At 33.8% G+C, this 17,760-nt stretch overlaps 1 protein-coding gene across 1 annotated transcript; it reads left to right on the top strand.

Moving 5' to 3' along the window:
* The first annotated feature begins 6,153 nt into the window (after positions 1–6,153).
* On the top strand, positions 6,154–13,388 carry LOC120340157 (uncharacterized). The gene is made up of 15 exons (XM_039408440.2): positions 6,154–6,278; positions 6,452–6,531; positions 6,687–6,826; positions 7,414–7,647; positions 8,226–8,381; positions 8,742–8,868; positions 9,122–9,278; positions 9,487–9,606; positions 10,141–10,251; positions 10,566–10,688; positions 10,994–11,159; positions 11,245–11,378; positions 12,054–12,210; positions 12,464–12,633; positions 12,985–13,388. The coding sequence occupies exons 1-15, from the start codon at positions 6,206–6,208 to the stop codon at positions 13,281–13,283; spliced, it is 2,247 nt and encodes a 748-aa protein (XP_039264374.2). The 5' UTR covers positions 6,154–6,205; the 3' UTR covers positions 13,284–13,388.
* Positions 13,389–17,760: the final 4,372 nt, after the last annotated feature.

Below are 17,760 nucleotides of genomic sequence, written 5' to 3'. Positions count from 1 at the left end.
GGCAAGAGGTATTTCAATGAAAAATAACGAAAAAAATTTGATTTGAAACAAGCCCCGTTTTAAAACTGACTGCTCCTCAGAGTTGATAGAAAACAAAACTCTAATTATCAAGCAGTTCCACACAGCTGCTCCTAACCTGGCATTGCTACGAAACAATGCAATTGACTACGTACCGGTAGGCGGTACAGTAGTAGGCTAATGAGTATGCAAACAACTATACATGATAATTATAATTAGAGGTTTATAAAGTTGTACCTGTAGTTCAAAAAACACAGTACACAGACGCGATGCCTAATATTTATGGCAAGATTAACGTGTTGCGACCCAGAGTGAAAGGTCTCGTGACCCAAATGTGGGTCAATGGTCGTAAGGCACTATTTGCGTACCCCTGCTTTAGAGTGTAGGTAGAAGCTGCTCGCGAAGCGATTGAATTGTTCCATTGTCATTCCATTAGAACGCACTATCCCATGTTTATAGAAACACAGACGATACATATCCATTGGGAGCGGTGCGATCACTTTTGCGACGATTTAACCCCCGTGCAAACCAGTTATAGACACTTTGGTGCAAACAGGATTGAACAGAGGATGGTCATGTTTTCGAGAATATATTTTATCTTTCCGCGACATGTCGCTGGTAATCAGTAGTTTATTTCCCGGCCAATGTGAATGTGACGAATGCGCCAATGTGAACGTGATGAATCCACAAATTTAACTTCTATATTATTGTAAACTTCGGACGTCTCCAAATTTTTTTTTAACTACGAAACAGAGTACGATCTGTCTCGGATCAGTGCTACATTGACACGCCATATCCGAGTCGTATCGATAATAAGCTTCTTAAACATGTTTCCGGGTAGACATTCATACATGTAGGGCTCCCGTATACGAGATGTAAGACACCACATTACTTCCACCCAGGGCTTCCGCGTATGCTACGCATGGCATAGCACATAGTTAGTTAATATATTATCTTTTAATGCTAACAAGACTAAATTTGTATTATTCCATCCAAGCAAGCATAGTGTGTGAGTTGTACAAAACCACTGCTGCTCAATGGCAATGAAATTGAAAGACTGAAAGAAATAAAATTTCTAGGAGTTATCTTTGATGAAAATCTGTCTTGGAAATCACAAATATTGCATGTTATTGGTAAAACAAAAAGAGACTTGGCAGTTGCTGCCAAAGTATCCCAGTGTGTTATTCAATCAGCTTTATTAGCAATGTTTCAGTCACTACTACTCAGTCACATCCGATATTGCTGGCTCCATGGTAATAAAACACTTGTCTTAAAATTGCTAGGTATTTGTAATAGTTCTTTAAGAATTAATATTAGGAAAAGTAAACGTGAAAGTGTAAACCATTTCTATAAAGCTGAAGATATAATGAAATTTGAAGTATTATCATTAGTCTATGATTTTCATAACAATTCCTTGCCCAACTGCTTCGACGACATACTAACTAAAATTACTTCCAATCGAAGAAGTAGTTCCAATTTGTTCATACCTTTTATGAGTACATCTGTGTTATACTGGGCCCAAGCTGTGGAATTCTCTTCCCTTGAATTTGAAAACATTGAAATCCAAAAAATCCTTTCAGAAGAAATTGTCGAGTTCTACTTGGTATTCAAATATCAAAAGGTAATATTTCAAAACCACACTGATATATATTTCTCGTATGTAATTAGCTACAACCTCCAAAGAAATACCATGACATAAGTTGGGACAGTACTCACTTGCACATACTTATTATTTTCATGAGAATGTTGAACAGTCATAATATTGTTATTGTACCTGAGATTGCTAATTTATTTTTGAACAAGCAGTTAAATTCTCTTCATCTGTTTGCATTCTAGTTCGTCATTTAGTTTGTTCTATAGCATGTATAGCATAAGATTTTTCTTCATATGGCTGTTCACATTCTGACATCTGCATGCGCATGTTTCCTTTTTTTCAATGTTGGGTTTCAGTGATGGGATTCGAATTTTTTTTCAGCCGGTTCCTTCACAAAAGCCATATTTTTCAGCCGGTTCAGTTACAAACAGAACATTGACAGTAACCAGAAATGCTAACCGGTTCGCTGATCTAACAAAATTCCCTGAGACGGTTCTATAGAACCGGTGCGAATCGGCAGAATCCCACCACTGTCTACATGTATGATCTTTGTTTTCTATTTGGGTGGTGTGATTCTTTGTGAGGGTTGTAGACGGTATAATTTAGCTCCTGTACCAATTATTGTAATTAGGTCACCAGTCGAGTTATATTTGGATTCTCCCCTACATTTTAACTTGCTGTAGTAGGCTACTATATGCTGTGTCCTGCGTATATACAAAGATTTTATCCTTGGTCGAAGTTATGCTGTGTAGTTAGAGCAGTGTTCTCCAACCTTATTAATCGTGGTATACCTTTTACATTTTTCAAGAACTTTGTATACCTTACAAATACCAATGTTTATTTGAGGCTTGAATAAACATTCAATTTTAAGCACATATTGTACTGCAATATAGTCATGCAATCTAATAGGCCAGTGTCCGTAAGTTATGAATTTGACTGACGGCCTTAGCGTCAACGGGAATGATGTGCAACGTATATCAAACGAAGTGCAAGGCAGTTGGAATCACCAACCCTATCTATAATGTGATGTAACAATGTGCTCACGTCGGTTCTTTGCTGAAATGGTATTCTGTATTTCATGTGGGCTGCGTTTGTATTGTTGTCTCCGCTTGAATATTTTCTAATTTATTATATTAAAGTTTGGAATCCATGACTTAGGCTGTACACCCTTCGTATACCCTTTATCAGCTGTATACCAAACTTATTGTCCGGTATACACTTGGGTATACCCAGTGGTGGGATTCAAATTTTTTGTCAGCCGGTTCCATCACATATTTTTCAGCCGGTTCTGTTACAAAAAGTTATGTTTTTCCCGTAATGCTAACCGGTTCGCTAATCTCATAAAATTTCGTGGGACGGTTCTATAGAACCGATGCGGACCGGCTGAATCCCACCACTGGGTATACCGTATACCCGGTTGAAGACTACTTAGTTAGAGCATGCAAATTTGTGATGGTTAGTGTGATGTTAATAATTAAGATATTCACATACATGAGTGTGGTTTGACCGACATCGAAATGTGTTTGCATGGTTTGTGAACAATTTGTCTTGTGTCCCAACCACAACACCGCCACCTTATTTTGTCCCTCATATGTGTTTTCGAAGATAGCTTGGCGATCTATACTCAAAGTTTTTCCGGTTATGATTTGCGTACTTTGGACGATTGAGTTATGAATTTTAATGTATGTTGAACAGATAAGAAAGATGTGTGGGGTTGAATCAGTGGGTCTTTTACAACAAAATTTGCAGGCTGGTGCTTGAAGTTGAAAGTTTCCAACGTTTGGAAGCAGGCCGTATTTTCACTTCCTGTGTCCGAATAGATACGCGTGTCGTTTTATTCTATACGATACTTCTCGCTCGTTATTTGTGAAATGAGTCTTTAAGTATGGGCTTAAAAGATTGATTTCAGACCAATCCATGGTTTCTGTTTGGTTGTTCTCGTATATTTTGTCCTGCAACCTCCGATAAATGAACCTCATATTCGCATACTCCCACTCATTGGGTTATATATCTGGCAGATATATAAAATATGCTACCAGTGTGCGTGAATTTACACCGCATGGAGAAACGAATTGCTATATGAGATTCTTTCCAAAGTTCCACTTATATCTAACAGTTTGCTTGTTATAAGTAACGTAAAATTGTAGCATCATTCGTCACGCTAATAACCGAATTGCGTAAGTCATTTTTGGCGATTTTGAGTTTTTTTTTTCATAAAATAGGTATTTATGTAATGCTGCGCACCTGTCTGTTAACTCAGATTTTATTTTAAGAATTCTGAAACCCCTAAAAATGAAAATTTAGGATGACATGCACATTTGTGCAATTGTTTCGTCATAATGAATTATCATTGTTACCGCGGGACTATTGTGACGTCACAAATGCAAAATAACCTCGGCGAAGTATTTTCGAGTTTTTGCATCTCGGATTCTAGCTTAGCGCGTATTAATTTGAATTTATACTACAGTATAGAAAGACGTGCACTTGTGATATTCACTGTCCGAGTCCAATTCACCTTGGTTGGCTTTTATATTGGGTGCATTGCTGTTTTATTCTTTATATTTAATCTTAATCTTATTTCGGTGGGTGTGCAGAACGTGTTATATTGATGAAATATATATATATTTTTAAACATAAAAAATAGTGTAATTGAAACTGATTAGCTATTTTTGGAATTAGACATTGTAGATACTGAGAATTACATTCGTTTTTGGAATATTTAGTTTTCAGGACTGGTGCATATAGTAAAATATTGCCGAGAATACCACATTTTATACCGATTGTGTAAATAAAAGTAAACACTAATAAAATGACATATCGAAATAAATAGCCAAGATGATTATTGTTGGACACTATGAATGCTAAATTGTTGCAATTACAAATAGGCGTCATTAAAAATCCACTGTCAAGTCATTGTAAAAAAACAAAGCAAAATGCTTGTACTGTTTGTATATTTTAATCTTCAGTTGAGAACGTCAAATATATGAATCGAAATAAAAGAGTAAAAAAACTTCAAGTTAGATGAAAGTCGAGGCAGAATCTTGCGTTTGAGACGAGTGTCTTGTCGCAGCTGAAAGTAGAGTCTCCGCGCCAATCACCGTGCGACTTGAGTTGGAGTGTTAGATGTCGCTATATACTCAATATTCATCCAGCCAAACTGGGATGGGGGATGGCGTTTCGCGGAACCAGATTTTTTGTATATTATTGGGACAAATGATGTTTATGTGTATAGTTTATTGAGTCAACGCCACATATTACCATCAAAGTTGAAGGAGGCAGATGCCGTCTTTATTTAGTCATTATGGAATACGTAACTTGAAAAATTCTAATAAGCTAAAATGTTGACCGTTGAAACAGTTGATTGATTGAACGTATACAAATTACATTAAATCTCTGAATGTCTATCAAGCATTATATATATAAACATCAAATTTACAATGTTACATATAAGAACACATTGTGAATATATCTTGAATAATAATTTAATTACCAACTATCTATATATATGTGAAATAGTTTACGAGCGTATAGTTCAATTTTAATAGATCAAAAAACAATAATAACCAATAAAATCTTAGTCTTAGTGCAAAATTTTCAATGACACTAGACTGTGCCATAGTGCTGTACAATTTTCTTCAATGTTTAATGGTAACAATATCTCAGTCTGTTGTATAACCAATAAATATAAAAAGATTGCGCAAAACACGAAATGATAATTTCATTGTAAAAAATGTGTTCAACGACAATTCCAGCAGATTACTTTATTCGTTACCTTTGCAAAATTATAATAGCACCTGATTTGTTATCATTTACGTTTTTTATTCTTTATTATTTTAGATGAGTATGATATATAAATATCAGTTTTGATGTGTTTTTCTAATATGTTGTAATGCTATTGGTTATTTAATAATTATTATATTAATATTTCCTTTTTTTAGTATTTAGCCTTGTGAAAATGAGAACTATTTCTTGCGATCCGGATAGTTTCTATATCGTTGATGAGGTAAGTAAGTACCTCTAATTTAATAAATGGCGTTCGCAATAAGTTTTGAAATACAGCTGGTAAGTATAAAACTAAATTGTACAAAAGAATTCCCCTCATTCGATCCAAACCTCTAATTGAAAAATGCCCACTGAATGAGTTCATTTAGTATAAAAAAATCGTTTATTATTTTTTGTGTATAACTTTCCCAGCCTTTTGAAAATGAGAACTATTTTTCGCCATCCGGATATTTTTTATATTGTCGATAAGGTAAGTACAAATAACGCAATATATCTAATAAATAATTTTATAAATATAACTTGAATGACTAGAATCAGAAGTCGGATCGCTTATGGTTGTTTTTGCACGTCATGTCTAAACGATTGCAACAACCACAGAAAATGTACTCTCAGCTATGGTGCTTTTCCGATTTTTTTCTCTCGCGGAAATAAGTTAAACAAACAAGAGTTATTTTGCGGAAGACGAACAAGCTTTTTGCAATAAATACTGTTGAGAAAAGCAGGTTTTATTACAGAGTAATCCGTTCGTCAGTTAGACAATTCGAAAAGTTGAAATTTACTTCTGTAGAAATTGAATCTACGAGAGCGAACATGAAACTGACTGTGGCTTACTTCATTGCAACGTTAGTTGTGGTTCAAGGACAATTCCCTCTTCGAAGACGGGGTAAGTGAGAAATTAAACAAATTTTCGAGTTCTAACTAATTGCTTCTTCGTGGCGCCATATTAGGGTCATCAATATTTTAGACTTGACCTCTTCAATTTATCCTGATAATTTTGTAGATGTGCATATAGAAATTTAACATAAATTAGTTAGAATATTATTTCTTTGTTCTTAGTTTCCTTCCGTGATACAGAATCAATAGTTTTCACAGCATTTAACAGAGATGAAGCAAAGGGATCACTTCACTATGCACCAGTAGGGTTATATTTAATTTTTTTTCTGATTCATAAGACTAATAACAACTTTCACGAGGAAAACTATACAAATTATACATAAAATTTTCACTTTGATTGTATTATGAAATCATAATGATACTTATATTTTTTCTCACAAATCTTCATTCATAAAAGGCCGATCCTGATTCCCAAATTGTTTCTGATGACTTTTTGAACTCCACAAGACTCGTTTACACCGCAGACGACGATCCTACCGAATATTGGGGACTTGCTACAAGCTATGAAACTGGACAGATTTTCTTTAACAATTATGTGTGAGATTACTCGTACATATTATTTTAGAATATTTCAAACTAATATGAGCTCTTCTACATAACTTAGAATTCAGACTATACATTTTGAAGCAACTTTCATAATTGTTTCTTCTGTGTGTTAATTGTTTCTTTTTGAAACTTTCGTGCAATCGAAATCGGAAATTCAAAGTTGTTCTAACAGCAGAGGCTTCGTTTTATGTCATAGTCGTATTCCATATGATTGCGTAGTTTAGTTCACTTCCAACTAAGTAACTCTTTAAGCATTAGCGGGTTTTCTTAACAATTTGTATTAATTGCACTAAGCATGAGTATTCTTAAAAACTTTGTATAAAATTGTCAAATTCTTTGAGCTGATTTTCATAAAGTCTGTCATTCATCTTGCCGCAAAGTACACACCCGGAGGCGTATTCATTACTAGAAAATATATGTGGCTTTCACGAACGTATTTCTCTGAAATGGTATCACTGTACCAAGAGAACCAAAGTCGGTCAACAAAAAATAACACTTTCCCAAATCCAATGTCCAAAAACATTGAAGTACGGTTTGTATGATACTGCGACTGGTGGTAAATTTTAATTTGTTTACAGGTCTTCTCAACTAGTTGTTTTAGACGTGAGTACAAACAAATTGGGGGTTGTTGCTAATGATATGACATCGCGTCTTGACAACATAGCCTTTGACAGAGTTACAAAAATATTATATTGGACGGATACTGAGAACAATAAAATCATCGCCATTGAAAAAAATTATAGATATTTCACTGTCATCGCGGACTTGGATGACCTCTCTCCTAATGCTCTTACTATTCATGTCACTAAAAGGTACTATTTGCTATAGATATATATATATATATATACAGGCATCGTAATTCCTGATATAATGAGTCACTGAGAAGTACATATTCCATCACTTTACGTCTATTATATTTTTTCGCGTGGAATCTAATGCTCTCAAACAAGAAGTATGAGTTTATCAGTAGTTTATGTCATTTGGCATTTTATTTTATATCATCTTAGTGACCTTTTGAATATATAAGCGATCATTAATTAATATTAGATGTTTTATTTAATTAAGTTATATATAAGTAATATGTCGTTTTCTCCAAAGAAGTAAGACTATGATCTAAAGAGAGCTAACAAATATATTTGATAGTTTGTTGAAAGAGGTTATATTTTTCTTATCAACCACTTTAAGACTATCTTTTTCAAGCACCCTTATGGCAATGGGTACATAAGGATCCAAATTAGGAAATGGAAAATGAAAAATGGCCTGCAGTTTACCACATAATATTTTAGTACTCCTCGATCATTGATTTATAGGTAACTAAACTCCAAACGTATTCTACAAAGTTTGCAGTAATATGTATAGTGATATTAATTTATTAACATCTTTATTTCAGAAAAATGTTTTTCTCTGCCACAAAGAGAAGCGGTCAATATATCTCTGGTACCGAACTACGGAAGTGCAACCTCGATGGGTCAGGAATGGAAACTCTTATACTATTCCCAGATGTTATTTCTCCTAGATCAATGACAATTGACTACTCAAATGATAAGTATGTACACTGTACCGTAATTTTCACTCGTGAATTACAATTTTCATCAGGCAAAGGGCGAAAATGATGTTTTGTTTTATGCAATTATGCTACTATATTTGAACTCCATAATCATAACAAGCAAAGCTTGAGTTTAAATAATTCCTAATTTTTCAAATGTTTTTAATTATATATATGCATTTCAATTAGATAAAATCTTTTTGAATATAACTTCGTTTGAAGCCTATATTTTGTCAAGGCAGTGTGAGTTAAACCGGGACTCATATACTACTATATTGTTCACATATTTATTTAACGCTTTGTCCAGTTTTTTTCAATATGAATTCTATATAAAAATGCCTTGTCTTTGTTTCACCTCAGGCTTTTCTGGACGGATCGATCAGTATTCGGAGATTCAGTTGTCATGGCTAGTGACCTGAACGGAAAACTAACAAAACAGTTCTTTTCGACTTCTACTGGAAGTTTTTGGGGCATCGCTTATTATAATGTATGGACTTGATTGAATTATTCTAGCGAATAGTCGTTTTTTTTTATTAGAATGAAAGAGTCATAAATAACATGTGTTATAAAGTTAGTAATATTTAAAAAGTGTTGATAGTGTGATGGTTATTTCTATAAAAAAGAACCTAAATCTAACTTTGCTTTATTTTAGTGGTTTAAATAGTTTTTTTTCATGTTTTGACGGTTTTTCTTAAATCTACACATAAAAACTAATTTCCAGTATTTGTTTTACATTTCAGTCATACTTCTACGTCACTGACATGGTCAATAGAACTGAATCCGAATATGACATTCACATTAGAAATTCGGATGGAAGAACTGGAAAAGTAGTCAAAACTAAAACAAGGCCAAGAAACATAGCAGTATATGCTCCAAACGAAGTTTCAAAAACCAAAAGTAAGTCATGTATATATATCATGAACTTCCTTGAATCTTTCTAGACTATAAATTGTATGTGTTTTGGTCTTTCAATAAGTACAATTATAGACTGCGTATACGTACATCAGATTTTTGATCGAGTAAGTTTGTCGGATCAGACCGATGGTTGCCCATAAGCCCTCTGAACCTACGATGTAGCCACATAAGTTACTGTCATCTTTTTCAGTTCCAAATGAATGTGAATCGAACAAATGCAATCAATTATGTCTTGCATCAGCAGCAGGTAGAAGTGCATGCAAATGTGCTGCGGGATTTACCTTAAAACGTGGAACAACATGCGAAGCAGGTGTGCATTCTTTTCTATCGACGGAACCTCATGTATGTATATAAATTTGCAAAGAAAATAACAAACGAGCCAAAGGAACGAGGCTAACTGAAATGCCCATATAAAATTTTGGGACCTCCTGAAGTATGCGCATCAAGATGACGCACAACCTGAACTCAGGTTGTGTACCAGGTTAGGGTTCAGGTTATGCGACATCTTGGTATGCATACTTCAAGAGTACCAAATTTTTCTTGCTTGTCTTGACATATTCTTTATTAAAAACACAATAATAGTATCACTTTCTACTAATAGAGTTTCTCTTTTATTTCCAACTTGTAACGTCTTGTTGAAGTATGTTTTCAACCAAGAAACCTATACCGGTCCAGCGAAACAACGCATAAAATAGAAGATACGTTTATCAATTGTATATTTGTAACGTGTCAATTGGGTCAATTTTGTTGAATTATTCAATTATATATATAGAAGTAAATGAAAACATCGACAACAAAGAAATGTTTTCATTGTTAAAATTGAACCACGATTTTGTCTTTTCAGATACTCTTGACGATAACTATCTGCTTATTGCTGACCTTGCTCATCGTCGATTATTTCAACTTGGTTTGACAGAATTTGGATCCAACGATATTGTTGCTGTTGACATAAAAGGCAAATATATTAATTGAAAACCTGCCGTGAATAATCAACCTTCAGTTCATCATAATGTGCTGAAAAATTAAACTAAAATCTTATTCTGGTACTATTCTATCCCTGGTGTATGCAGTCGCGTGGAAAACGAGAAATTAGAGCAGTATGACCCAGGAATAAGTCACTGCATATACGAAGCCTGTATCGCAGCAAACATCTTATCGAAGTTATACTTATTTCATGATACAACATTATTGCTCTTTTTTCAAATGCTTTAAAGTTAACAGAAGATTAAAACGTTAATATTTTTGGTAATTTTATTTTTTTTTAATTAGACGCACCGAATGAGAAACTATATGCCGCCGGGGTTGATGCAAGCAACGGCAATATTGTGTGGTATAATCTCGAAACGGATGAAATTGTATGGAACGACAAAAAATTTTCGTTTTCTGGAGGTGGTAAGTAAATGGTAACTCATAAAAAATAGTGACGGATGCCAGAATCTGAAATCTTATAAATCCTTGGTCAGATTCCGCCACTCAAACCCCCCACCCCCCAAAATGCTTAAATAAATACAAGTTTGTTAACGAAAAGAGCTTTTATGCGGCATTGGAATGTTTAAAAAATATAGCTTCATACAAAGTCACTACTTATATTTTATAAAATACTGTATTCTTTATACTCTTGTAGGATTTTGACAAGCGAAACAAATCATTGCTCGACACTCGCTAATGGTATACTCTGATAAATGCAATTTTTTTAGTAATCAGCTTCGTTGTTTATCATTGCGAGAGGAAACTATACTGGTCGACAGGGACTGGAATTTATAGTTGGGACGGAAGAAGGTTCTCATCTAGTACACGAATATACAGCTTGCCTTTTTTTACAAGTTCTGAAGTTCGACAAATAGAAATAGATATTATTCGTGGGTGAGAGTTAACAGTTTTTTTTTAGTGCTTTCACTTAATACCGATAAATAAAACAATGTTTCAATGAAATACAAATATGTTCTAGACATATATATTGGGTTGAACATGATCAATTAACAAAAAGAAGTAAAGTGATGAGAAGCAATCTCAAAGGAGAAAAACAGGAAACTGTTTTAAGAGATATTGCAACCTCTAAAGGAATTACGATCGATTATGAATGTAAGTAGGGTGTTGGTTGGCAAGAATTTCCATCACATCTGATTAACGGTGTTTCCTATAGTAAAATTATATTTGAAATATATGTATGTTATTGAAATAAAATTACCATGATCGTTGGTTGGCAAGAGTTTTGAATACATCTGAACTACGGTGTTTGCTATAGTGGAATGATATTCAATATATATATATATGTTATTGAAATAGAATTATTATCTTTTCTGCTTCTCGTTTATATGTAAATGTAGTGAGTTGCAGCTTACTACGCTGTAATGACAAATCGGTTACCACGGTTATGATGACAAAAAATAAGTGATGGCTACTAATTTATCTTTTTTACATGCCATAAAGAAAACCTTAATTCAACATTGGTTTGTAACTTATAGTTTATTAGTTTTAATTTTTAGTTTTCAAATAATTCCTAACTTGTAGAACTTGCTTACAATTAACGTGTCCTTGACAATTTGGAATTGAATAAATATATACCAATGTAGTCTTTCGAAGTAATGAATATATTATTGCCAGCCCGTCAAATACCGCCTAAAATGATCTTGCTCCTTGGCTCTAACTTGGTAATTCAAAGTGGTAATTGACTTTGATTAATATTTAGGAATTGAAAAAAAAAAAAATTTTAATCAAATTCAGATACAATGCAAACATGATTTTATATATTTCCAGCTTACACTTTGTACGTTTTGTCGATGGTTGCAGGAGAATTGTATTCACTTCCACTAAAACTTATGGAGAACATACCATCGCAATCTGCTGGTCACTATCAATACAAAATTATCAGACTCATTCCTATTTTGAAGGAAAACACCTTTTTGCTTTCCGAGTAAGTGTTGCAAGTTATTCACTGTTTTCGCGGTATATGCCAGTGGTTTTCAATATTTTCAAATGGATATTATTTCTTGAGCCAAATCATTGTATAAAAATATGAAAAAACATACTAAGGTAGAATCTAAAATATTTAAAAAGATAGAAAATACAAATCACATTTTGACAAAGTAGTATTTCAATTCAGTCGGTTTAATTAGACAATATTATGCTATGGTTAGTATAATTTTATGCTTCATTTTTATTTCTAGCCTCGTTGTGGTCAACGGATGGGTATACATTTCTGACTCCCGTTCAGCAAGCATACGCCGTTTTAACCTACGCTCGGGACCCTCATCTATGGAAACATATGGCCCAAAGGCATTTTATTATGTGCCGACTTTAAAATTTTACAATAGACAACATTATATGAAGAACATAAGTGAGTATCACATCATTAATATAATAATATGATAATCCAGTAACTGAATATTGAAAATAGTATTTAACAATATTTTACAAATTTGAGATGTTAACTTCAAGCATTGAAAATTTTATGACATCTACTTGATAAATAGTTAAATTAATAGATCGGGTCTTCTAAAGTCTGTCTAGTGGGCTTTGCATATTCCAGATCAAAATAAGCTGATTTATCAATTGAATAGACAAATTCTGATGATTGCCATTTGCTTGCAAACATGAAAATACTCCAAGGATTAAAGCGACTTGTAATTATATTATATGGCACTTCGGTCTTGCTTTTTTACTAAACTAATGTTAAAAAATATTTAAGGAGATAAATGTCCCGGCGCAAGAACCGCTACCACGACAACAACAACCACGACTACTACCACCACTACTGCGTTTACAAGAAGATTTAGAGCACCAACTACACCAGAAACTGTAATTTTCACTAGACGGCCATCTAGAAGAAATCCGCCGAGACAACAATCAATTAAGACGAATCCCATCGTTACTACCAGTGCCCCCCGAAAATCAGTAGTCGAAACCGGAGCTAATTGTGACCCTCTCTTGAATTCAGGCAAATATATGGATTATCTCACATGTATGCTTGCTGCTTATAAGCCGTAGCTTATATATATATAATATGACTACACCAGGCTGTTTCATTCTGACTAACTTCTATGTGTATAACGAATTTTCTTCTTGTCTGCCGTTATTTGTCAACCAGTGTAATAAAATGACAACAGTCAGTCTATGGCCTTGTATGTACCGGTAAACTTCAGCGACTAGCTCTACCGAGTTTTGAATCAAAACATAGTGTTACAAATGAGTGGATGTTATTCTTATACAGTTCATAGACATTCAAACACGCATCTGAGCAAACATAGAAAAGAAATAAAAAGAACTAATTAGTTTAGAGTCAGACATAGGCCTACTACAGGGTTGAAAGAATATCATTCCATTTGCCATGGGCTTTAGCAAAATATTACTACCCAGCATATGCTCGCAATAAAATAATTGTAAAAGTACATTGGCAGGAACTAGAGGTAAGATCGGGCCCAAAAATCCAGCCCGGCCTGACCCAGGTATGTGGGTATTAAACCCACTCGAGACCGACTAACAAACTGAGTTTGCAGGCGCGAGCCCGAAACAAGCCCGAAATTTCATATTTTATTTAGGAGTTCTTCGAATTGTCATTGAAAAAGATTAGTACAGTACTTTTTAGTGTTGATGAGGTAACTTCAGTTTTTCGCTTGCAGACCACGGTCTCTCGTGGCCAAAACGCTTCAAAAAAAGTCAGCGGTAGAGAAGCCCGACCCTACCCGAACGTAATGATTGACATTCCAGTTCGGGCGCTGGCTCGGGCTTCAGATCTTAGCTCTAGCAGGAACTGCTTGTACATTAGTCATTTACCTGACCTGTACATTACTTATATGTGCTTCATCGCCTACCCTAATTTGTAATCACCCCGAAAACAAGAGAGCAATGCTCAAATACAAAGACTGTCGTTCATCGGTACCGGTAGCGGTAAGGCAGGGATTTTTTATAGAGCTGTGCCCTTCACCAGTTACTACACATTTTATGAACAAACAATCTAGAATCCAGTGGGGTATATATTATTGGTGTTGGTCACTCACGAAATAACCATCACATTGTAGTCATTCAATGATTTTAAATAATCCTTTGTACTCCAATTGTACCTTGTAGAAATTGTGAATATATATACATGAATATCAAATTAATTATTGCTAGTAGTACTGTATATAAAATTACCCTAAAGTTGGTGGCCCAGATCCTACAGGACATAATGGATTGGAAACGCTGGGATGGACAAATCGTTTGATATATATGATTCTAAATCACAGTTAAATTATACTTAGAGGTGTTTTTTAAAATGCAGATAACCTTGGAACGTTCGAATATTATTTAATAGATGTGAAAAATATAGCGCGTTCACTAAAAAACAATTGTATATGCTATTTCATTGATGAATATCGAAGATATTGAAGCATCCAAGCCTTCAAAGCCGAGGAATGATTCATTTCAAACTTAAATATTCGCTTAGTTTTCGTACATATATATTATTTGGAGAATTATAATATATTTCTTTCGTATAAGCTCACATTAATTGGAATGCCCGTGCAATTTTCGATTTTTCATTATAAACATTTTGATTCATCTTAGAAGAAAAATAGATGTTTATCAAAAAATTCGGTGTGAAATACCTTTGCACGTTTATCAATCCCGAAGGGCAAAACGTCTGGGAATGGAGGTGTAGTTTCCGAAAATTGACTCTATCAAGGCTACCATCTGTAGGGGCAAAATAAAATAGCGAATATATTTATTTTCTGGATTAAAATGTGAAAAATATTAATAATATCTCCACGATTTTCTAAAATATTTATTCTAACAAATCAAGTAACTAGTAAAACCAAAAAGAAAGTAGTTGAGATACAAATTAGGCCCATATATGTTTTTTCAATTCAAAGTTTGATATGACTGAAAATTTCATTTTAAACAGGTTAAGTGGTAATTTATTTTATATTAAGACAAAAATGTTTAAATGATTCGGTAGAGGTTTTGGTTAGGTAACCAAAAAACAAAACATGTACACTCAAGATTCAAAGAATAATACCATGCTGTTTTAGAGTCCTGCTTTCAAATATAATATGACCATAAATAGCAATTTCAAATATTATATTAGGTCAAATAATATAAAAATATTTTTGAGTCCAATATTTCATAAGCAGCATATATATAGATATATATATTGTTTTTTAAAACTTTTTTGCCACGTCTTCCTTGTTTGATCCTATTAAGAAAATATTTTGATGAAGTGATTGTTGCGCTAAAAAATTCTATGAATATAAAATTATAAAAATATTATTCAAATTTCATCCTATTGCAAGTTACGGCATTTGAAATAATAGCCAAACGCTTCTTGAAACATAAAGAGGAATGACTTGCAACTTTCTGCCCTGGGGCGAAAACGTCCCCAACGGTGAAAGCACAATTTCAAAATATTTTATACCCGAACACGAAACGCAAAAACGCAAGAAGTCAATCAAAATGTAGAAACGTTATTTCTCAAAATATCATGGTTTCACAGAAATACTAATTAAGTCACACAGAAAGTGAATTATTAGCGGACACAGTAGTAGTATTCATTGCCAATTTTCAAGAAAAACACTAAGAGCGTTAGAAAAATCTTCGCAAAATGTCTGTTTACTCGAACCTGATTGGCGGTTGTATTGAGAACAATTTATAATTGATCGATATTTTAAAAACAAAAAAACAGAATTTTTAAACGACGAAAACAAATCTTTACAGGGTGTGTGTTAAGATGCAACTACGCTTTCGTCCAAGGGGAATATTTATCTGAGCGCAAGAAGTTAATTAAGCTAACAATAACAGGAATGTGAAGTTTCTTGAACGAGACTTACTTGACGTTTATGATTTTATTAAAAAAATAAACAGATCTGATACCGGCCTCTTCATAATAAAAATGGTAATTCACCTGTTTATGACCAGTTAGGTATTATTGCATTTTGCGCGCATTCAAATTTTACATGTTTCCAACAAGCCATATTAAAAAATATCACCCAGCGCATGAAAGCTTTTGACTGTTTTGAACAAATGTTATAAAAGTAAATATGAAATAAAAGTGAATATTAAACGAAAGAGCAAAAATATATGGAAACGAAGGAGAAAACAAAGTAGGTACCAGTATCTAATCTTTCACAGTACCGGTGCTGGAGCATAGTCTTCGCGACTAAGATTGACCACCAGTTCGCAACGAGCGCGAACGCGAACAGAATCCCACAAGGTGTCTATATTTTCCTATTTTGATAACGTTACCAGAAACAAAAAAAACGAATCCCATAAAAATAGAGCCACAGAAAATTTTGGAAAAATAGCCTTCTATTTACAACAATAATCTTTAAACATTGAAAATTACTAACAATTGGTCCAGGAATTACAGAGAAAGGCGATTTTTGATAACAACAAGACAAAGAATACTATCAATAACAACAATCTTATACCAAAACGATCTATGGGTTCACATCGTGTCCAATAATAAATGGCTTTATAATGCTTAAACAAATTTCACCAGAATTTTACATTTCCAAATACTCGCGATGTGCCTCGCCGGCCGAAATCAGCTTTTTACGTTTGGGTCAGGATTTATTACAAAAATGGAACCATCTGCTCCAGTTGGTTTTTAAATTTCTAGTTTGATTTGATTTGCCAGATTGATTGATTTGATTTGATTTGCCATTTGATTTACCAGAAAATATGGAACCCGTAACTTTTTTCAATAACATTGTTGAATAGCCAAGTTTGCTTTTGAATGCTTAATGACAGATATAAAAAATAGATATTTTTTTGAAACTGTGTTTTCAATATTGCGGACGTTTTCTCACCGGGGCAAATAAACTTGCAACTCATTCATCTTTGTTTTTTCTCAGGTAGATGGATGTTTTATTTTGCGTTTATACCAAATGAGAGGAATGCGGTCGGCACTTTATTAACTACAATGAAAGCGTAAATGGGTAATTGGTAAACGGATAAACAATTTCATTTTGATCAAGCAAATGAGATTTGTATATTTTTTGCCCATCTGAACCATTACCGCCATATAAGACGCGTTCAAAGAACTTTACATTCCGTTAATTGCTAGGTTTAACTTTTTGCCCACGGCTAAATATTCCCCTTGGGTGAGATTGTAGTTTCCAATAAACATGTACCATGCAACGATCTGTACCGGCGGATCAAAAATCCTGTAATTTTAGTTTTTTAAATGAACGATAAATGATAATATACTTCTCATTGCGATTACGTCCACCAATCAGTTTCGAGTAAACAGACATTCTAGGAGGAGTTTACAAAGGCATGTTGCAATACTGCGGTTTTTGCAAGAATCGCTGATTCCGTATTACTTAATCACTATTTCCGTAAAAATGCACTGTTTACCAAAAACGAAAGCATATTACTATTCAAAAACAACATTTTGGAATATATTTGAAAATGTCTTTCCGCGTTAAAATTACTCCAAAACTCATTATATCGGGTATTTTCTTTCTGCGATGCTCTTAGTCCTTCT

Source organism: Styela clava, chromosome 9 (assembly GCF_964204865.1).
Source record: "Styela clava chromosome 9, kaStyClav1.hap1.2, whole genome shotgun sequence".
In the NCBI taxonomy this organism is placed as follows: Eukaryota; Metazoa; Chordata; class Ascidiacea; order Stolidobranchia; family Styelidae; genus Styela; species Styela clava.
The sequence above is the reverse complement of the archived record's forward strand: the minus strand, read 5'-3'. Positions and strand labels throughout refer to the sequence as shown.

Bases quoted from the DNA above. Each gene is read 5' to 3' on its own strand.
- LOC120340157 (XM_039408440.2), top strand. From the start codon at position 6,206: ATGAAACTGACTGTGGCTTACTTCATTGCAACGTTAGTTGTGGTTCAA. The intron at 7,648-8,225 runs GTACTATTTGCT...TCTTTATTTCAG, and splicing joins ACTATTCATGTCACTAAAAG to AAAAATGTTTTTCTCTGCCA. The intron at 9,607-10,140 runs GTGTGCATTCTT...TTGTCTTTTCAG, and splicing joins TGGAACAACATGCGAAGCAG to ATACTCTTGACGATAACTAT.